We start from the raw sequence: 23,706 nt of genomic DNA on the forward strand, positions 1-23,706 counted from the left end.
AGAGGGCATGCCAATCTCCTAACAACTTGACTCTGTGCTTCACAGACAAGACTTTTGTACATCTATGCATAATTACAGCAAATGGCCTCTGTTGAATAACTGCATATATGAAAACATGTATTTTTAGATCCAAAAAATTGCAAATGTGATTAAAAAGAGTTATGGCACTTAGTAAACGTATATTTGGGTTAATCTTCAAATGCAAACAAATGTGTTGCCTGGGAACATATTTTTCAACAGGACCATAGAGTTGACAGTCTCACAACTCGAACTTGAAAAGTGGTTAAGGCATCTAGGGGCCTTAATTTATAAAGGCTGTTCCTAAAAGTTTAACTGAATTCTGAAGAGCTCTCCTGAAAACATCACTTCCCAGTTGCAGGAGTAGAATTCATCGGCACAGTCAAAGTACTTGGGGCTTTGTTAGTGACACCCAGACTGCAAGATCTCATCCCAACAGAAGGAAAGAATGCGTGCTGAATACAGCTCTCAAGTTCTAAAGTTCAAGGCTTTCTCTTCTCTCCCTTTAGCTTTGTCAGATCACACTAATCAGCACTTGGTTACAGAGACAACTGGCAGGTGTGAACTATCTTAACTCCAGTGATGTCAATGGGAGTCTGGGCACCTGGTTTCTGCTAAGCATCCACCTGCCCACACTCAGACCATCCCTTGCAACCCTGACAAACAGCAAGAGCACTGTGGAGGAGGCAATGCCCCACGGCCAGAACACAGTACATAACCAGGACAAGTGGTCTGTATTGGAGCAAGGCTTCAGACACTCACATACACTAACGGCACAATATCACTGTACATTTGCATTGCACAGGAGCTTGCTCAAACCAGAGTGCAGCTATTTATTAATTAAACCTTCAGAGGCAAGCACTTGGTACTCTCAAAACACTGTACTTACATCTCTACCACTTTTAGGAGATGAGGAAACTGAATCAAAAAGCCAACATGGCCCCAAAAGGAAATAAAGACAGTAGCATCCCAAAAATTGCTGCCTGTCTCTCCCTCCCAAACTGTGCAACACATCACAGGAGTGCCTTGCTCAGTAACCATCTGATTAATAAAGGCTGATCTTTCATACCTTTCCCCATGTTCAGATGCTATTTTTCCCCTTAAAAAGAACCTCAGGAAAGTGAAAGGTTTAAAGGCATCTTAACAAATACCTTCTACTCTGTGCCACCTGCCCAGCAGCCTGCACAATCCCCAAGTGGACAGGTTCCACATCTCCAAGGCTATCAAGGGTGCAGAGCCTTACTGGTGACCTGGTGTGAAAAGCCAAACAGTGAGCGATGGCTGGCAGCAGACTGTGACTGTCAGAGGCAGCATCCCAAAGCAGGAGTAGCAGGACAGCACTCTTTCCTTCTACGAAAGGGATCTCTGCCAGTCCAACGCTTTTCACCCACATCAGTCTGCTCAGGTCGTGTCAGCAAGGGTATTTGGGCTTAAGTGTACTGATGTGGAAAAAACACAAGGAAGAAAGCAGCCCAGTTTGGGGTTTTTTTAGTATTTTGTGGAAACATTACAAGATGTGATCACATTTTAGGTATTTATTATATATTTCATTGTTTTCGTGTCTCTGTTCAAAAACAAGATCTCTAGCTGCATGCTGTGGTATCAGGCTGTAAAGTAAGTCCCTCTTCCAAGTATTCTAAAATATCAATACTTGAACTTCTTTCATGAAATGTATTTTACTTGGAAATTTATCCCAGAAAATACATTTTCAAAGTGCTCTTATGCTTTTAACACCAGATAAGAGCTCTGTTTTTCAAAACCCCACTTGCAGGACTGCTGCCAGATACAGTACATGATGAACCCGAACAACTTAAGCCTAATAAGAAATAATCTCAATTGAGAAATACCTTGTGAAAGAATTTGTTTGTTCTTTCTTTAGGTCTTTTTCTTTCTTGCCTGTCTGGTTACTTTCCTTGCTTTCTCTGAAAGCAACAGCTCCGCTGTGTGCAACATCAAAATTTATTAAGGGTCGCAGCCTATGAATCACGAGCAGGGCAAACGCAACATGCTTTTTTACATTAGCTACATTAACTGCTCCAAATATTCCGTCTCGAGATCTGCAGAGAAAGTGCTGCTAGTCCCTTTGGTACTCTCAAAACACTGTACTTACACCTCTACCACACTTTCTCAATATATTTTACTGGTTTTAAGATGTAAATAATTTAATTATAGTATTTTTAGTAACTTTATCGGTTGAGGAATTTGTATTTTTCCTAGCTTCTTGTCTTAATGAGAATTTCAGATAACTCCAATACCTTGTGCTCAGACAGAATAACGTATCAGACTCTTAATAATGAAATCTAAAGCCTCTCACCCCAACAAAACAGGTACAAGTTCACCCAAACCCCCTGTAGACACAGTATCCAATCTGGCAAAACATTTTAGCACATGCCTAACTTCACACATGTGAGCAGCCCATTGACTTTTATGGGATAGCTCATGCGTGTAAAATTAAATATATGCATAAGAACCAAGGTCACAGCTCAAAACTGGGCCATGTGATGGTCTCTCCAGGAGTCAATACTGGCTGTACGCACCAGTAACTTCCTTACTATCTCTTCTGCCGCTCTGATAGCAACATGGTCCCACATATGGAGTTAGAGTAGAAGAAAGGAGAACCAGAGATCTAATAAAACTACCTGTCAGTTCTGGTACCAGCCTCTGCTCAGAAGAAGGTAGAGAGGGGAGCGAAAGCAGGGGGCTGAGAGGGAGAGTCCCGGAGATGGGTACTAAGATGATCAGGGGACTGGAACATCTCTCTGATGAGGAAAGGCTGTGAGACCTCAGGCTGTTCAGCCTGGAGAAGACTAAGGGAGGACCTTATCAACGCTTACAAACACCTAAAGGACAAGCATCAAGAAGACAGGGTCAGCCTGTTTTCTGTTGCACCCAGCGACAGGACAAGGGAGGATGGACACAAGCTGGAACATAGGAAGTCCCACTTGAACGCGAGGAGAAACTTCTTTCCTGTTCAGGTGAGGGAGCCCTGGCACAGGCTGCCCAGGGAGGGTGTGGAGTCTCCTGCTCTAGACGTTTTCAAAACCCGCCTGGACGTGTTCCTGTGTGACCTGATCCCAGTTAACCTGCTTTAGTAAGGGATTGGAATTTCTAGAGGTCCCTTCCAACCCTACCATTCTCTAGACCTGTTGTGAACCTCTAATATTGCCAAGTATTTCCAAATGGTTCTGCATGATCACTGCTGCTCTGCCTTCCAGAAGCAGATGCTGAAGAGGGAGCACAGCTTTTGGCTTCCCATCCCTCCATTGAGTCAGCTTGCAGAGTTTGCTGGGCAGGAAGCATGGAGACATAAGCTGCAATAAATTACCTGTCTCCATTTGCTGGAAAGAGGATTTATAGTCACTCTCTGAAATGGTGTGGAGAGATTATTCAGTATTTTCCAACACACTTCATGCTTCTTTGCTTTTGTTTGGTACATATAACTTGAACTATAAATACTTCAAAAAGATGAGAGTTGCAAAGGTTTCTGTACATTCAGTCCTATGAGAAAAGTCTCTCCTTTAAAAGATTCTCAGCTGCTGGGCAGAGCAAAATGAGTGGAATTTTCAGGCAGATCAAGACCATCGCATACAGAAAAATATCTCAAAGTCTAAATACCTGTCAAAGGGCACGGCAGGCAGTAGGTGCCCATCTCCATATCAAATCTCTCTGTCTGCTGAGTCACTGCTGGCAACATCACTTACGGGATGAGCAAAGCAGCTATATTTTCATCAAAGCAGAAAGCTGTTTCTCTTAACTTCAGGAAGTTGGTTCATGTGTTTGTTTTACTCTAACAAACCTATGTTTCCCTCATTTCTAGCCAAGATGTGTGAATATAGACAAAAGTAGAATTAGCCACAGTGTAGAAAGTCACCGATTTTTAGCTGTAACTGAGGCTGACCACCTGAATGCCAAAAGCCACTGAACCTTCCCCGGCAACTTCTGCATGCAGTACATTCAGTCCCGTTGAAAACAATCTTGCACTCTTTATTATCTATCAAGGCTATTTTTAGGACTGTGGTGAGATATGAACAAACTGCTTTTTTTTTTTCTCCTTCATTGTGGGGGCTGTGACTTTTAAGCTGGTTCCAGCATTTGTGCATACCACCCGTGCTCGAGCAAATTCCAGTGGGCTTTTGCAATACTATTGTGGAGAGTCAGAAAAATGACATCATGACACAGAGAGTTCAGTCCCCTGAGAAAGGGAAAGCAGATTGCTGCCACCGAGAGATATGTCAGAAACGTAGCTTAATGAAAACGATTAAAAATTATTTTCTTCGGGTGAAGAGGGAGGGGAGGGTTAAATACACATAAACCTCTCCTCTCTCAAAGCTGTGAAATGAGGCCATCCCCACCCAGCAATGGGAAGTGGGTGAGCCCAACTGGTTTCACAGCTCTGCTTCCTTTCTTTGAGACTCCGAGATGGAAAGTGCCAACAGGGGCGGGGAGGTAAAGAATAGGTGGATCAACGAGGGGGGAAGAGAAAGGGAGAGCAGAGGATGTTTGGGAGTGGGGAGAGCAAAGGCACATTGTTCTTTCTCCAGCTCCACTGAGCTGAGCAAGAAAGAATAAAGTCTGGCACCACATTATGTTTTTTCCAGGGGAGTCTCTGCCTATGGCTCTTGGCCCAGACATCACCAATAGAAGAGGAAGAGAAACAAAGCTATGAAATTGGGTGGTCCCTAAGGTTGCTGCAATTAAATGATAAGGAGGGGGGTACTGATAATGCAGTTGCATTCAAATAGCACTTCCAGAGGTTGCACAAAGGAGAGAGAGAGATAAAGATGGGGTTTTAAAACCATCTAGCCTCTGAATCTTCCAGCTGGGAAGAAGGAGCCATGGACAGATATCTCTACAGGGAAGCCAAGCATCAAAGAGTTCTGCAATGTTATTTTCATGCAGACTTCTTCTTGTAAGCCTCTTCCCACATGAGTATATCTTTGCTGTGTCTACTTTCTGGAAAAAATTAAAAAAACAAAAAACCAGCTATCTTGAGAGTCTACTCCCAGGACAAATGCAGTAACAAAGAGCATCATGCAGGATGTGCAAGTCTAAGAACAAGCTTCTGCATAGTCATAGAAAACACTTTACCTCACTGAAAAGTTGGACAAAAGGCCAGCATTTTGCTAACACATCTCTGCCAGTGCTCTCTTTCAAAGAGTAAGGACAATGCCATTGTTTCAGAGGTTGTTACTTTTCAAATCCTAAAAGCCAGATCATCTCCATGGTGATACTGTCTAGGAGACAAGCATGCAACAAAATCCTTATTAACTGTTTATCAACAGCCCAACTCTATTGTTTGATATGTTGGAAAACTATGCAGTAATCAAGGGAGTTTCTTGAAGCAGTAGCCTATGCCATCTGCACTCAGTGAGACTCTGATGATTTAAATCTCAGGGCATCTGCCCATTTCTCCCTTCCACTTCATGTTTGTTTGTATCATGGATGTTACCAAAGACAAAGAACTGCTATTGTTGTTGCAAGCTAGCAGCTGCACACATAAAGGGCAGGGACGCACGTGCCATGATGCACCTTTCAAATTCATTTGCTTTTAAGAGGCAAGGGTATTTTTTTTTACAGCTGCCTCACTCTGTATGGTAAAAGCATAAAGTAAACATTTGCACCTCTGCTTCACTTCTGTCTTCCCAGCGTATCACATAGAAAGACTATATTTCTGTGCATACTGATTTGCTGTCCATCTGTGGAAGCTGATTTACTGCCACTCTGTTACTCACTACCTGTTGAGAAACTCTTGCACCAAGGCACTGAAGCCTCAAGTCAATGTGACAAATGTTACATCAAAATTTGGTTTGCACAAGCTGAGGCACAATGTGCCAGTGCCTCTTGGAAAACCACAGTACGATTACCTTGGATTCAATTTTCTTTTTCTCATGCTGCTGGACATTGGTGTTGTTACCATATCATAAATGATGATTCATCAAGTGAAGCAGTTAACAAATCACAAACATTAGGCAAGTGGGTTGTACCTTCTTTCTAGTTCCCACTGGATTCATAGAGAAAAACAACCATGGAACCAAGTTTTAATAAGCAGTAGAAGGCACCAGATGAACACATTTTTTTTTATACTGTATGTATACAAAGTGGGTGCCAAGGGGAACACATACAAGGACCTTCCTCCACTTCTTTCCTCACTCCTGCATATGGTGCCTGTTAGGAGGATTTGTGATCACATTTCCTGAATCACTGCTGCCTTACTGGAATATTTGCATTCTTCATTGATTGGTACCTGCTATCCTCAGCTATGTGTATGGAGCCTGGCATACTTACACCATGTATCCTCTGACAATTTTACCTGGAAGACTTGTTTTCATTTGTCATTGAGAATCCTGGCCTCAAGTCATCCTCACTACCAAACAGATCTTACAGCTCTCTATTAATCATTTCAGGACTGATTTACCACTAGGAATAATAATTAAAGAAGAGCATTCATTTGGTTTAGCATAGATTTGATTTCCAATAGCACTTAAAAACACAAGCGAGGATCTTGGTTACTGATTTTTCATAGCGAGGCAGTGAATCTTGACAACACAAAGAGGAAGGGAGGGCTACAGAACTCAGAATGGACAGTCCATTGATATTTGTCAGAAATCTACCAAAAAACATCCTTCTCAAAATATTTTTTTTCATAGAGCATTAATGAAATCCCCAGTCATAGGATTGTTCGGTTTCAGAAGAAATATCCTAGAAGTGATCATCATCCCTAGCAATAACAAATTGCTGCTCTAAGTGCTGCCTCAAATTGCCCCTTCTCATCCCCCCCCACTGTCCCAATAGCACACTACTGGAAATCTGCATGCACTTCAATCTCCCTGATCCACAGTGAAACAAATTTGCCCTGGTAGCAGCAGAGGTTGCAAAAGATTCGCTGAAAAGCAGAGATCTGTCAATATGAGGTTATTAAAGATGTTTGCAGCTGTGGAGAGCCAGGACTGGAACCCAAAGTTGGCATCCTGGGAGATTCCCTGTCACGTGCAGACTTCACCTTCCTGGATAGAAGAGTGGGGCTGCTTACATTTTTCCTCATTCACTTCCAAATGCAACTCCATATCCTTCTGAATATCCAAAGATGCAATATCAAATGTTTTAAAACACTCACAACTCAGCCTGCAAAAAAAAGAGGGTTATGATTTAATTCTGAAAGACCAAAGAAAAGAGGGGGGAAAAAAAATATGGCCAAGTTGAAGTTTTGGAGCTGTCATGCACAGATGGATGGAAGACCATCTCTTTTCCAAAATCTAATAATTTACAAATATCCCATCCAACTACCTTCAGTCATTCAAGGGAAGGTCATGTTTTGGCATGTAAAAAATTATATTTGGAAAGAAACTGGGGTAGGGGATTTCCCCGAGGCAATGGAGGTTCAAGAAGTGTAATTAAAAGGAAAAAAAAACCTGGTTTACAACCTCAACTATGGATGGTTCCTCCTCAATAGATGTTAACCAGCGCTGAATGCCACATTCACTGAAAAGATGAAAACTGCATTTACAGTTAACTTCTGGTGAAGCTGCCAAGCAGATGTTTATTTTTGGCTTCCACATTTACTAAAGCCAAATGCTACATTGAATTAGGATTTCACAATTCTAACTGCTCCTCTTCCAGGTTACAATTTTGTTGTAAAAAAGGACTGGGGGGAAAAAAAAAAGCTGACTTCACTTTTAAGTATGAAAAAACTTGGTAGCATCTGTTTCTATTATGTCTGTTTAAATCATAGTTTAAATAAGGTTAGAATTGTGCAATCATTATTGATCCACTTCCATCCAGCACATGTGCAAAAGAGGAAGAGTCACTGGAAGTGAATCCTGTGTTAGTTCATCAGAAAGTCTGTGTGCAGGCTGTTTAACACTAACTAAATTGCTGGCAAATCAGGTTAAAGAAGAGTGAAGGAATTCACAAGCCCCAAGTTTACTGTTCTCAGTGTTACATGGCTATTACAGACTCCTCCTCCAAAACCTGGAAGACACATTTCACATTACTTTTGAGGCTTTGTCTCACAGCTACCACAGCAACTGATGTAATGCAAAATGCTAACCTGGGGCAGCAGAGAGGGACTTCAATTCAGTGTTGTTTTTTCATTGTAAATAAGCAGTGAACCATACTGAAATAATCCTCCGAAGTAGGAGTGCACACTGTTCAAGGCACTGATTTGGGGATGAAATGCAAAACCAAGATCCTGGCTATTTGGTTACAAAAAACCCTTTATGACTTACTTAAGAAGAGAGATATAAAGCCCTGGTGCCTGGATCTAGTTCTAGTTTGAAAATGGCATGGTCTTCTGTAATTCCTTCCAATGACTTAAATTGGAAATAGGGTTATTCACACCCTCTAAGCAAACTATTGCAACGTACTACTAAATAATTGCTAAATAATGGTAACCTCAGCAGTTACCAGAGTCTCTAAAGCGATTTTGCACATGTTGAGGTGAAAGGTGCTAAATCAGTGCAAGGCTGTAATTCACATTAAACAAGAGAGTTACACATCTTTGAACTCTTTCTTAGAACTATTTTTTTTCCCAAGGAGACACCTGACAGCGCGTTTTCATTCACTGTTACATTCTGCTTGAGGAATTCGTGGGTAAATAAATGTAACTCCGCTTATTCTCTCACTTTCACTAAATTTTCTTAATCTGTCTCTTTCACTAAAGTTTTTTGTGAGTTCAGAGAAGCCTCAGAACTGCTGAGAAAAAAAAAAAGGTAACAGCTGAAAAAGCTTTGCACAGCTTCTTAATGCCTCTTCTGCCACAAAGGTGAAGTCATCTGGTGGATCTTTTAATTTTGCTCTCCCGGTTCTGCAGGCCTTCAAAGAAAAAAAGGGATGTGCTATTTCACCATGAGAATTATGATAATAAAAGGAAAAACTTGGGAAGAGTCTTCTTTTGAAGAAACGTCTGTACCTTCAGGCACCACAATGCTCATTAAAACCCAACACCATACTGCTTGACCACCTCAAATTCCCAATTAACCCAATGGAATTTTAAAGTGTGAAGAGGATTTAAAGTTGAGTTTATAGAGCTTTGGCTTTTGGATTAATGTTGATGAGCAGGGATTCATTGCACAAGGATGGGAGGCCACAAAGATTGCATCACAGAAGGTACACAGGTGTGTGTAAACAGCACAGACGAAAGGGTTAATGACACAGTGCTATCAGAAGCACCTATATCTAGTATATTTTTCTAAATTGATATAAGGGGGCTCAAAATATAAACGCCACTTCCCGTTGAGAAGCTAGTGAACCATAAACCCACATCCTATCTGGAAAAGCACTCTTGGAAAACAAAAAGATTGGCAATCACGTGTATCAAAGCCTCACCCAGGTTATTTTGCTCCAGGGCTTGCAGATCACTTTGCAATATTAAATTTGTTTTTGTAAAAGCACCGCTTCATTATTACATTGTTCTGCCTGGACGTTGCCGATTTAATGGTCCCTTTTTGGAAGGGACCATCCCAGAATTTATGACAGAACGTGGTGGAATTGCTATGGAGGGAGGAAAGGAGTTTGCTAACGTTTCTTCCCCATCCGTCTCTCATTTCTCAGAAATATGTATACCCCTGAAGGTAGAGGAACCTCCTGTTGTTCCTTTCTATTTATTGAAAGTAAATTACCAGGGCCACCCTAATGGCTCAGTGGAGAGAGTAACACAGGAAGAGGAACACTCTTGCACCCCGCAGCCAGCTGGGCTTGGAACAGACATGAGAGGGTGAGGAATGAATTACGCTTTCCTACAATTGGCTGGCAATCGAGCAGTTTTGTAGCCTTAAATGCGTAATTCTAGCTTTCCTTGCTAGAAGAGACACTGTAGGCAGTAGTTGTAAGTAGTTATGAGGAGGGTTAACTTTGGAGGCGAGAAACAGCAAAGCAATTTTTCTTCTAGACGGAAAGCTTTTGGCTAAGAAGTCCCTCAGACCCTGTGATCTCCAAGACTGTTGCCCCCTTCTTCAGCACGCACAAACACCTTTTTTGGCACGTGTTTTGGCTGGAGTCAGTTGAACACGGGAGAGTTAGCACTCAGATTTCTGGGATCCCCTTGCCAAAAGCTAAAACTGTTAGGTAGTGCAACAGCAGCAGCAGCACAGGCTTCCCACTTCACCCTGCCAGTGACCTTCGCACAGACTTGGACATACCACCTTCCTCAGAATGAGGAGCAATTCCCTCTCACGCTGCTCGGTCCAGAAATTCATCTCAGCAAATACAACAAATCATGTCAGACTGGGCAGGACTATTAAAGCAGTGCTGCGCAATGTGAATTGCTGTCCACAAGGGACTGGAGCAAGAGACTGCCGAACCCACTTTGTTTAACTTTTTATTTAAACAATCCTGAAAGGGGAAGCGGCATTGCTACTCTGGAAATTACAACTTTAATCTCATTTGAAACACGCATTCCTCAGTTAAACTGCAGAAATAATTTAAGAACAGACTCCCAAATAAGGCATTTTTCAAGATTTCCATCCTGGAAAAGTATTACCTCTGATGCTGGGAAGTAAAAGCAGGCTGTTTAGTTTAACCTGGTTAAAGTTCTTCCAGTAGCCCAAATAAACTCTAATATCAGGCTAATTACATGCATCTCACCAGTTTTGCATTTGCAAATTCCTCAACGAAACGCCATGCAACACCACTGCAGCACTGATCATTTCCAACACAACCCCACAGACTACTTGCACATATTGCATTCATCACTCACTCACGTTGCATTGCCCATGGCAGGAATCGATAGCCCTTCCTTGAAAACAGAGCAAGCTTCCTTTCCCTTTAACAATAATGCCTTCCTCAAGTTGGCTTTAATGCGCATGTCTCAGCTCAGAGGTGCCAACACTTACAAAGTTGTTTAAACACCCTTTAGAGTTTTGCTGGGCAGATAAGAAGAATAGCTTGGGTGTACAGTAAAACAAAGATAGAGCTATTTGTGCCAAACATTCAGTTTATGGCAATACTTCACAGGAATTATTCCCCTTAACAACTGAACTGTCGTGTCCTACAACTACATCTCAGGCAACCTCCCAGCTGAGCTCACTACGGCTGCTGTCTGATGTGCTCTACATACAAACACCCAGAACTACCCAGATGTTCTCTATGTAAAACATTTGGTTTGAAACACGCAGTGCTTCTTTCCAAAAAGCCATTACATTTGTTTAATGGACTCACACAGTTCAACTAAAACATCCTGGAGCAGACATTTGACTGCAACTCTACTCTACAAGCCCCATCTGCAAAAAGAAAAAAAGAAAAAGTAAATGAGAATGCTTTACATGATTTATGCTGTCTTTATGATCAGCCAGTTCATAAAATACAAGCTCTGCTCTCTCAGACAATAACACAAATCGCTTTCAAGTGTATTGTTTAGTCCTTGCCTTTAGTCAATATTTCAATTGAAACAAAGGACCAAACTCTACTCTTTGCTTTACAACAGTGTTAATGTAACCGAGAGCAGCGTTTTACCCATGGACAGCACAGCGGATATGGGGGTTTTTTTTGTTTTGTGAGTGAGTAATGATATCCAATAATGATAACCAGCTACATTCATGGCTGCAGAGTTTTCCTTTCATCCAAGAAAGGCAAGTGCAGCATGAAATCCTTCTGCCCCATGAATTCCTCATGAGCAAGGCGCAACCTACAATGAAGCATTTCACAGGTCCCATTAGACCACGTTTTCATCATGAAATGCCAGACAGGAGAGCAGAATACATTTGTTTGTCCAACAGAGAGGTGGGTAGAAAATTCTCCAACAAAAGAAAAAACCCCCACCCTATTGTTGAAAAAAATGGCTTGTCCCTGGCCTGGAAGTAAATGCACTGCATGGTCTAGCTGAAGGCTCTCATTCCTCCCAGGCTGTAAGGACACAATGGTGACCAAGTGGTACCAACTGGTGACCAACAGCGGCACGCAGTAGTGACAAGGCTTCAAGAACACAACAGCTGGTGGGCTTTTGAAAAACTGACACCATCCCTTCAAGGTGTGAATACAGCCATGCAAGAGGACGTTCACTTTACAAGCAACCTTCCTGAGACAGCTGTATCCACACAATGACTGGCTTGGCTCATCACAGCGCTGGAGTTATGGTCAACCTCATCTCTCATGGTTCCACCACTGACTTTTTGCATGAACCTCAGGGAAACCACTCACTCCCTTTGGCACCTGAAGCAGAGCTGTGACAACCAGTTCCCACAGGAGATGAGGCTTAAACCCATAGATCGGTATTTCACCTCATTTCAGCACCTCAAAAAGAATAAACACGACAAGGAAAGGAGTGAGAAAGACACAATGCCTCGGGTATAGACCTGGTTAAAAATGTAGCTTTCCAAGGGGGCAAAGTGGACACTTCTTAGATGTATCCCCACACAGGTCTCGCAAGCCTGTATTGCCTCCAGCAGGTTTTTTTACAGGCATTTTCATCTTGTGCTGGAGCGCAGCTATGTCATGCTCCAGGCCACGTGGTGTGAGACTATGCACCAGCCAGGAAGGTTGTACTCTCCCCTCTCCACCTCCCAAAGGCTTTTTTTTCCCCCCATGCCAAAACAACACCTCGTAGCATAAACCTGCTGAAATAGCCGCTGAGCACAGTGCTGCACTGGGCATCCCTCCCCCAGGCATCCCTGGCCACTTAAGGGGCTGGCTGGCCTTCTCTCCTTCAAGCATCAAGCTACAAGATTTGATGCAGAGCGTGACGGCAAAAACAGACAAATAAGTGACAGCTCCAAGCATGTGCCTCAGGAACTGTTTTTTCAACAAATGCTTTGGCACCTTACTCTGTCAAAGTTGTGTGGAATAGACTTAACCTTTTTGCATCAAGGACAAAACACACAACAAAACACCGTTTAACATAAAGGAACAATTGTTTAGTTACCACATGGCTCAAACAGCTGTTTTTATCCAAATATCATCACTACCTTGAGTGATTAAAGAAATATTCATGATGACTTTTAAAATAACACTTGTACATCAAATAAAGGGAGACACCATTCACCATCAGGCATTTCATGGAGATTAGAAATTGTAGCAGAGATGAAATGCCTTTTTGTGTACGGGAAACACACCATAGAGGCTTTGAGACCTCCATCAACAGCAGGATCCAAATCTTTCTCATCTACCCATAAATGGCTAAATTTAGTCTCCAAACTTAGAAGAGTATCTTTTCACAGGAGCATTGATTTTACTTTTTTATCTTTTTCAAACCTAATATCTCTTAACTAGCATCTTTATTTCAAGGCAGTAGCGCTCTAAGCCTAAATATGCTGACTCAGCTCCTTGTCACAGCGAGACATTAGGATACTTGCAAGTCCCTCAAGACACTAGAATTCAGAACAAAGACACTCGGCTCCTTCAGCCTCTCTGCTTAAATCATCTCCTATGCCAGCTACTAGACCAGGGCATCTGAGAGGCTCTGGGATTATCACAGGGCAATGTCCCCCAAAAAGGTGTGGCAACAGAGAGTAGCCCATCAAGCACGATGCTTCATCAGGGAGGCAGGCAGCTCTAGGCAAGGCACAGGAAACCTTTCCCTTCTCCAGGCTGCCACCCCAGAGGACCCAGTGGCAGAGGGCCTGGGCAGCCACGGCAGAGCTGTGGCTGAGGTGAGGTAGGAAATGCCAGTAAAGAGAGGGGAAGACTGAGGAGGTACCCAGAAATGAACAGGCAAATTATATTGTTTGCACATTAACCTAAGCAACCTCAGTTGTCTTCTTAATACCTACACATCACAAAAACTGAATTTATTTTCTGATTTTGCATTCACTTGCAACTAGCTGGGATGGTTCCAAACATGCCAAGTCCTTTTCCCATAGAATGGTAGGGGACCTTTAGAGATCATCTAGTCCAACCCCCCTGCAGTAGCAGGTCAACCTAGATCAGGTCACATAGGAACATGTCCAGGTGGGTGTTGAAGACTCCACAATCCCTCTGGGCAGCCTGTGCCACTGCTCTGTCACCTGCACAGTTAAATAGTTTTTTCTTATATTTAAGTGGAACTTTTTGTGTTCCAGCTTCATGCCATTACCCCTTGTCCTGTTGCTAGCTACTATAGAAAAAAAGGATGTCCCAACCTCCTGACACCCACCCTTTAGATATTTGTAAATGTTAATAAGATCTCCGATGCTGCTGCTCCAATAGCTGCTGCTGTGTGGCTGTTTTGCTTTGGTTTTTAAATTAACCAGTCAATAAAGTATTTTATTATTTTCCTTCATTGGTAAGAACAGAGCCTGCAGAAGTTCATGCTTCAGCAAGACCCAAGACTTGCATTCCATCATGGGCCAGCAGCAACTTTAAGGAGTGATGTCTCGTAGAACATTAGAGCTAGAAGCAAATCCCATTGTCTTTGGAGTTAGGGAATACTACGCATTTACACCACGCAGTAGTTTAACAGACTGAATTGAGGGTTGGTCTATGCTATTTAGTTCAAAATATAGAAAATATTGAGCTCAAATGAGAGCAGTAAGATAGTGCAAGATCAAAGGACAGCTACAACCTCATTCCCTCCCTCCTCTGCAATATGCAGCAAAGGTAACGAGAGGGCCTCCACATCTATTGAACATCTGGCATTTTTGGTGTGGGTCCAGGATGTTTGATGGGTATGGCCAGACACTGTACACTCACAAAGTATCTCACCCAGCCCCCTAGTGTTCAAAGGTCTAGGATCTCCTAATTTATACAACGTACTATGTTGCCTGTGAAGACATAGTGATAAATATATTCTGTTTAAAAGCAGATACTTCTCAAATCATAACTTGCAGATGCTCAAAGTCTTTCATGTGGGTAAGAAAAATGAGAGCCATAGAGACCGATGTTGTAGCCAGGGAGTACAGGAAGCAACAGCGGGAGAACACTATTGAAAGCCTGGATACACTTATGGCTTTAATGAATTGGTCATCAAATATAACAACACACATATGCAGTTTTTACCTTGCTTTGTAGTTTGCTCCCCATCCCCTCCCCCAGCTATTCCCCATGTATCTGGCAAAGTGGAAATTATTTTGAGTTTAGTTTATTAAACGGACACACATGGTACTCACATCTGCAGGAAGATATTTGAGGGAAATGCTGACAAATAGCATTTGCATATTTAGTGAGAGACTTTTTCATCTGAGACATTTCCTCTGACATACCAACTATCCCAAGTACATCAACCCATCAGGGCTAATGACAAGAGTTTTTTTCTATAAAGTGTCTGGTGCATAGCTGGATGATCTAGGGACAAATCATGACTTAACACAGGAGGCAAGAAGAGGTAAAAATCAATACTCTGGAGGTTAAGAGTCTCCCACAACAGCATGCCCATCGCTGGTGGCATGCAATCCATTAAAACTGTACACCAGAGCTGGGGACTGGCAGCAGCCTCTACCCTTGCCAAGGTCAGGAGCTGTTGAGGCTCTGGCCACTCTGCCCAGGGGAGGAGTTGGCACCTGCCACCACCACTTGCCATTCATGCTGCAAGCTCCTATGACACCTCATGCCCTGAGCCAAACCTGCACTTCCAGTTTCAGAGAATTATCCAGGGCTACGGCAGAAAATATACTGTTTGGTCCCACTTTACACAGGAAGAATGAACAAGGTGGCAATGAGCATGAACAACAGCATCCTGCTGAGAGGAGCACAGTTGCACAGTAAGAGGAGGTGCTTTGGCCTGAGCATCCTGTTTCATGCACTTAGAGGGTACATAAGCACAGTACAGGAGGTAGAGACTTGAGCCAGAGAGATGCCCACATCAAAGCAAAGGTCAGCAGCCAATTTCCAAATCCCTGGTATGTGGGCTTTGGGAATACGTCTCATATGCTCTCCATTTGGATTACCATGACTGTACACAGGTTGACCTGCTGGTGTTCGAGGCTGACATACCTGGAATGGGTTTTCAGCCTGCATTCAGCTCTCTTCCTTGGCACCACCATGACCATCACGTGTCTCCTTCCCATTCCTCACTCCAGCAAAGACTCTCTAGTTATTTATTTACCAGACAAAACACAGACTAACTACAATTACAATTCTGTAAGAAATAAACAACTGCTCGCAAGAACTACACATTCCACACGGTTTCATTCAACATGTATGACCCCAAACTACAATATATACAATAATTGTCTCCACATGGCAAATCCACATTGCGGTTCTTAAAAAATAATAGTAATTTTTAGAACACATGCCATCAAAAAATGCAGTATATTTTAGCCATATCTAATGAAATACTTTGTACAAGCAATTCCCATTCTGTTGTGCTCTCTAGCATGTGGTGCTGTGAAACCGTTTGTAATAACGTTTAAGCATTTTATAGTGTTTTTAGCTGAAGGCTGCATTTTAAACATTGGCTCAAACTCTGTTGTGAATTTCACATTTAGAGGGATCATACTAGGTATGTATCAGACCAAAGTGTGCCCTGTTAATTAGTCTAACTTCTCTATATTAAGTAGTATACCTTCAGAAAGGGGTACACTGAGAACCAGGGAAGTTAATTGATCTGCCCAAAATTGTTCAATACAACAGTGGGGGAAGAGGGAGAAGCAACAGTCTCTCAGAAACTTTTAATTTCTTCACCTGTAAGAGTCCAAGATCATTGAAGGAGTATCACTGGATGTCCACTCAAAGCTTCAAAAGAACATACCGTCCTTTACTTTGGTAAAAGATTTGACAAGCTAACGCATTCAGATGATCCCTTACTGACTAGTCATTCATTCAGACTTTCATACCATTGAACCATAAACCTGCTTCCCCAACAGGAATTCGCAGTGCAGAAAATAAGTATTTAGTACTAGTGCCTTTCCTCTAATGACCTGCATGCTGCAAATCATTTATTTCTGTCTGCAGTCCTTGATGTTCAGATCTCCTTTGGCGTTTCAGTTACACAAGTGTTTACGTGAAGACTGGCGGTGATTTCATACAACCAAGTAGCAATTCCTATTGTAACAAGCCCACAATATTCACTGTGACTTACACCAAACTCAGTGTGTTGATTTTTGCTTTTTTTTCAAACCAGAGTTTCAGAACACATCTAATTATTATGGGTGAAATAAATAACAAATTCACAGCAAAACTATTTTCAAGCCCATAAACTCTTTCCAACTTCTGTTCTTTCCAGATCTAGAATTTCCATGCATGTTTTGGTACAATTTTTACAAAGGATGACCTGAGTTTCACTAACATGCCTTCAGCACTGTGAAAACCTTGTCTGGATTTAGTCACATTATGAATCCCTAAAAGAACTCAGTTTGCACATCTTAAGTAAACAAATAAATAAGCATTTGGCAGTATATTTTGCAAGAATCCCTCTTCCACTGAGGAACCTCTGGCCTCAGGCAAGGGTTGCATGGCAGGAGAGGTGTACACAGCACCCAACACTGGCTGTACTGATTCTGCTGGCAGCTCACAGCTCGGAAGTGAGGGGCAAGGCAGTGCTTTCTGAGCGGGTCACAGCGCTGGCACACAGAACAAAGCAAGAAGCAGCAACACAAGTGGAGTACAAAAGGGCCAGGAATGGAGACCGTAGCTGAACGTCACACAGGGACAAAAGCCCAGGGTAAAGAGAGAGCCAAGGAGGAAGGAGAGAATGAGCTCTGCAGGGAAAAGCTGTCATCCAGAGGACCCTAATGTTATTACATAATGTTATTACATACATGTCTGGAAAAATCAGGTATTAGTTCGCATAATCAAAACTAGCTGATATTTATGATGATTTTGGCTTTAATCAACAAGTTTTTCTTTCTCATTTATAAAACAGGGTAGTGATACAAGCCATTGTTACTATTATTCAAGTGTATGATCATAGCTGTGGAAGCCACATTCCCAAATCAGGATCCCACTGTGCAAAGTACTGTACAAGCACCTCACATCCCAGCAGTGCTGCGTAGACGCTTCCACTGGTGTCTGCAATAAAGGAAGATATCTTAATAAAAACAACAAAGAACCTAAGAAAAAATAAACAGTTGTGCATCAGATTTGGACATTGTCTTGCTTAAGATGCACACTGTGAGATCAAGATAAAAATCAGTATTAAGTAGTGACCCAGGTGCACTGAAGCAGAAGTTCTCAGGAAAAAAAAAAAAAGAATATGTCATTAAAGATAAGAGAGAAGAGAATTCATGTGCATAAGAGGAAGAGAGAGATACCAACATTTTTTTTATAGTATCAGCAAAGCAGACATGAGAATTGGCACAAACATTCCACCTGGCTTTCACTGTCCTCAGTGACCCACAAGCATGTTATCATCTTGTTATTTGGAACCCTTAAAAACCACACCACAAATAAACAAACAGTCATGTGGTCAACAAGGCCTTAACTACCGACATGACAGAGCTGTCATTGTTGGTATTCATGTTTTGGTTTTGTAGTGATAGAAGAAAGACAATCAGCAAAGCAAAGGTAATATTTCATGTAATCTGTTGCTGCTTCAGGGTTTCAAAAACCCTACATCACTCTCCAAAAGCATCATGAAGCAGAGCTGTTTCAAAGCAAAGATTTTCACTGGGCTCACAACTCCAAACATTTCTGTTGCTCTAAAGTCTGGGATATTTACAAGCTTTTATTTCAGAAATCAATTTTGTTTAGTGACATCTTTCTACTTGCACTTCTATGCAAAAGAGATAAGTAACATGCATTACCACACGTGAGATGCCTGCACAAATATGCACCGCATGTCTGTTTTTCATGTTGGGCTGCAGCTTGTCATCAATTCCCAAAGTAATTAACTTTCTGTAGCAACGGCTGGAGGAGAATAGTGCTTCCTCCACCTGCTGGTGAGGAGGAAGAAAAGATATCCCGGCTCCCGGGAAGAGAGAAGGAGGTGAAGACTGAGGGGAGGCCCCTGCAGCTACTCCACATCGCCTCCTAAGTGCAGCCCAAGGAGAGAAAGGAAGAAAAGCTTTTGGCTTTTGCAAACGGCAAAATCTCTGCTGAGGAGAGATGGCAATAGAAAGGAAGCAGAGGTAATACAGGATGCCTCAAGTTGTAACAATCAGCAATGTTAGCGAGCTGCAAGTCCAGCGGTGGAAGAGTAAGCAAACAGCAAAACACCTTGCCAGAGAATACCCACAAGGAGCTGTGAACCAGGCAGGGTATTGAACCTCTGGGTTGAACTGTGCAAGCAGTGCTCCAGGACAACTAACTAAGCTTTCCCTGGTGCCTTCCATGTTTGAGAGAGCTACATGCTCCTTTACTAACATTAACTGTAGTTAATAGTATTGCATTTTTGTATCCAGGCACTGCTTTCTGTATAATATCAAGAAGAACCCAGCAGCATCTATCATCTTCAGACACCATGCATGGGATTGCCTAGAGGTGATCAGTACACAACTTATCTAAGGCTGACATAAGTGTAACTGTAGCCTTTCTTGGCTAACAAACGTTGACTACATAACATGAACAAAAGCTCAGTTCTTTGGTTTAACATGTGCAAGATGACAAGTGGAGAAACACCCACAGAAATGTCAACATGAGTGTTACTTCACAGGCTTGTGATATCATCTCTTTATCCTTACACTTACTAACAGGTGCCTTAATTTAAAATATCTTTAAGTTAAACAGTGTATACTGAGCCAGTACTAATGAAGGAAACCTTGCTGGCAAAATCTGGCACCTCATACGTCATGCAGTGGGCAATATTGTAACCGTTTTGTGCAGTACGCAATACTGTCTGTAGTCACTGTGGTAACTAACACACACATTTGCAGAAGCTGTCTCCAAAACCAAACTAAACGTATCGTACAGTCTACTCTGGAGCTTTATGGCAGGAAGCTTTATGATCGCACTCCCCCAAGAGGAAAGACAAACTAACAATTGGAATAAACCTGCAACCTGTTAATAAGTGCCAAACACTACTACTACAGAAATCCTGTCCCTGATGTCTAATTGCAAAGGACTAAATCACATCTGTACCTTGGATGGAACTGTCCTCTCACCTTGGTTTTCCTTCATTATAACTCAAACCTGCCAATTTCTATTTCTCCCCTAAGCTCTCTATTTATACCGACGATGACAAATGCAAAGTTTGTGTTTCCTATGAAAAGATATCTTTATGAAATGCTGCACAGCTGAGGAGACTGTTAACAGACAAGAGAAACAGAAAGGCCAAACAGGAGAATCTCTCGGACAAGGCCGATGACTTGGAATACAATGCCACTGCCAAAGTCCGGCTTTGCAATCTGTTGCCATCCCGCTCCAAATAACCTGCTTACTGCCAAGTAAAGAAAAAAATTATTAGCTAAACCAGTAGCAGAATAGGAAGCAAACAGACTGGGCTACAGCGACCTTGGGACTCTTGCTACCTAGATGCCAGTCGCAAGACGATTGGCATTGGATATGGTGCAAGAGATGGGGCTGACCGCATCACATCGCTCGCTCTGCGCATCCCCTGCCAACGAACGCTGCAAACAAACACTGCCCAACAATACCAACCAAGGAGAGGAGAGGGAGTAAAAAAGGGGTGGGGGGAGTAGTGGTGGAAACTGAAGGAAAACTCTGCCCCTCTCTGATCAGTCGTCCTGTCAGTGATCTCATCTCACCCACAGAAAGCAGTCGGTGTTCACTGCAACAGCCAGACAAGGGAACTGTCAGAAAACAAGCAGCGTTTTCCATTCGCTTAGGTCTGGCTGGACTGCTGACAACCTGCTTTTCTTCTGTAAACAGACAAAAGGTGGATATTTTACATACAGGCACAGATGTTAAAGTTCAAACGGACACGTTACACCAGAACTCGCCTGCAAAGTAGTTAATAATTATGAAGTGCCACACGCCAAGGCTTGTATTACTACAGTATAAAACTCACACCCTGGTAAGGATTTGTTTAGCTTCTGCATACCAACTGATCAAGCAAGTGTAACTTTTGTTGCATACGTATTCTGAGTTCCCCCCCCCATTTCAAGACGTCATTAGCCATACAAATGCAGATCAGACTGTATCATCCAAGTATCCTTAGCAATACAGATGAAGTGCTTGACAGTTAGCAAAACACAGAAAGACCTAGTCTGTTAATTTAGAGGAGATACACGTCTATGCTATGCCCTCTCCTCTGTGAGGGCCCTTCCTAAAACCAAATCTCACTTACATCAAACCCACCTTTTTAAAAAGACTTGGTAGATACAAAAAAGGTGACGGTATTGTATTTGCTTCTCTACTACACTTTGTAATGTAACCCCAAACTAATCTGATAACGTACAAAATAATAGTATATAACATGGCCCTGGAGCTTTTATTAGCCTGAAATTGTAAAACGGCCAAGACAGCAAACTTTAAAAATCATGGACTTGGAGTGAGCATGTGCAGAGATGTCCATCTCTGGTTTCTCTTCAGCCAGCCCCCAAATGAGCTAATAAACTGAAAGCATACATGATATGACTCTACAACTTGGCTGAAACTCTCATTTTCACTGTTGACACAAGGATATTCGGTTGCAAAGTAAGTGTCCCTTATTAAAGCCATAGCATCTGCAATTTCATTTTCCATTCCACAGTTGCCTCTGCCTCTGGGTGCGCGTTCAGCTTCCAGGCAACCGAAAGGGAAGATAAACGAGACAAAAACCTGTAACGTCGCTAGGGAAATGTCTTGCTTTTAGATGAAGTCTAGCGAAAACTCAATTAGTCTACTTCATATGAAAATCAGCATTAAGATCTCTTTAGAGAACCATCTATCTCTCTGGTCAACCCTTAATGCAATGCCTGCGTCCCATTCGCTTGCCCTCCGTGAATAGTTACATATTTCAGGGAAGGAAAAAATGGTAATAACTCCGACTGTTGTGCACATTTCTTCAATCGCATTTCTGCACCCGGCTGGAGCACTGCACCAATGAGGAAATGCTGAAGCTGAGTTATTGCTGGACAACCTCCGGGCCGCTTGAAGTCTCGAGCCAGCCCGCACCGCTGAGCGGTGAAACGGATCGTAAAAACCAGTAGGGCTGGGCTGCAGTCCCTGCAATTTTTTTAGGTGTCAGCAAAGTTCAGGTCACAAAACTATGACTGAATCACGGCATTTTTAACCAGAGAACCAAACGTTTTCCCTTCTGACAGTAATTTGTGAGTAGCTTTGGTTAGCTGGGGGATGTGACAGGTTTCTCTAAACCGTGAATTTCCAGTGGGGAAAGAATAACTGTTCACAGTGGACCCGCATGTAAAAACAAACCAAAAACGATAAGCCACCTTATTTTTCCAATAACAACACATCCTTTTAAAAGGTACCGATGTGTTACCACCACTCTCACCCCAGAAAAAAAGTTTCTCTGTATGATTTGCATCCCAAACAAAGCCCTGTAACCGAAGGCTCCGCCGGCATGGGTGGGATGCTGACCCACTCCCGGGGGCTGGAGCGGACCTGGGTCCCCGCGGGCAGCGGCCACGCCAGGCTCCTGCCTCCCCAGGACACGCCGGCTCCGCACACGGACTGGCTTCCCTCCGAACGGGTCCCTGGGGAAATGCACCCAGCCGGCTCCATTCCCAAGCAGGCGATGGAAAGCAAAATGATAGATACATACATATATGCAAGAAATAAGCAAGGAGAAGCCCCTCTGCCTGCCTTACCACTCTGCCAGAAAACCTCTCGATGGCCCGCTTGACTTTGCCATAGGTGCCTTTGCCCAAGGTCTCCAGCAGCTCGTAACGATGCTTCAGATTGTGCTTATGGTGATGCCGCTTCACTCCCTGCTGCTTCCTCGCTGCGGCCGTTACCTCTGGGGACGGAGCCTCCCCGAGCGGCTCCTCCATGGCCGCTGCCGCTACCGCCTTCGCCTCGCCGCCGCCGGAGGAGCAGCGGGGCTGCGCGGGGCTGCTGCTGCCGCGGGCGGCCGCCTCAACACCCTCCATGCCCGGCGGCGGCGGGCGCGGGTGTGAGCGCCCCGCCAAGCCTCGCAGCCTCTGGCTCGGCCCCGCGCCCGCGCCGGCACCATGGGGCGCGGCGGGGCGGGGCGGGGCGCTGCGCGGCGCGGAGGGCGGGGGGGGCGGTGGCGCCCCGTGCTCCCCTCCCCTTCCCCACCGCCCTCCTCGCCGGCGGCACAGGCGGGGGCGGCCCCTTCGTCCCGCCCCTCCCCGGCCGGGCCGCGCTGCACCGCCCCCAGAGCCGAGGGTCGGGCGGCGGCGGGCTCGCGGGGGTCGGTGCTTGCGGCTGGGACCATCCTTTGTGCGAACAGGAGCCGGGCCTCCACAGTGGCTCTGCCGGCCCGCTGAAAGGTGGCTCAGCGGGGCAGCCCCGCGGCGAGGCGGGGAGGGCGGCCTGCCTCAGCCACGGCCGCCGAGCCGCGCGGCAGAGCCCCCACGGCCTCTGCGGGGCCGGGCTGAGACGAGGCCGAGGGCAGACTCCAGCCCCACGGGCCCGGCGTGTGCACCTGCAGAGCCCGGGCGTACGCGGGGGTGCGCGGAGGGCAGGCCGGACCGCGACTGACCCTGAGCCACATTTAGGTCTGGAAAGTTTTTTCCAGAAAAGCGTAATTTTCCCCATCCGCCATAGAAGAGAGAGTTTCCTGTAGGATTTCCATGGGACTGGAACTGGCAGGACAGGGCGGGCGCACCCAACTGCTGCCGGGCCTTGGCATGGCAGGCACTGTTTGCCTGCTCCAGGAGATTTTCGCCTGCAAGAGACATGCTCAGGTTTAAGTCCTGCTGCGGTTGACATGCAATTCGTTGCCAAGATATAGAGCTGAGGGACCCCTCACCTCTGTTTTTGTGATCTTTGAAATGCAAATGAATGCATCAAGTTTACGCTTTTACCATAAAGATGGTT

General features: G+C 44.0%; 1 protein-coding gene across 1 annotated transcript in view; it reads right to left on the reverse strand.

The window, feature by feature from the left end:
* NUAK1 (NUAK family kinase 1) overlaps positions 1-22,834 on the reverse strand; it is a 50,032-nt gene extending 27,198 nt beyond the window's left edge. The window contains exon 1 of the mRNA XM_010196252.2: positions 22,512-22,834. Within this exon, the coding sequence (XP_010194554.2) occupies positions 22,512-22,793 (282 nt within the window). The 5' untranslated portion in view covers positions 22,794-22,834. The remainder of the gene's footprint in view (positions 1-22,511) is intronic.
* Positions 22,835-23,706: the final 872 nt, after the last annotated feature.

The sequence above is a fragment of the Colius striatus genome, chromosome 1 (assembly GCF_028858725.1).
Source record: "Colius striatus isolate bColStr4 chromosome 1, bColStr4.1.hap1, whole genome shotgun sequence".
Lineage (NCBI taxonomy): Eukaryota > Metazoa > Chordata > Aves > Coliiformes > Coliidae > Colius > Colius striatus.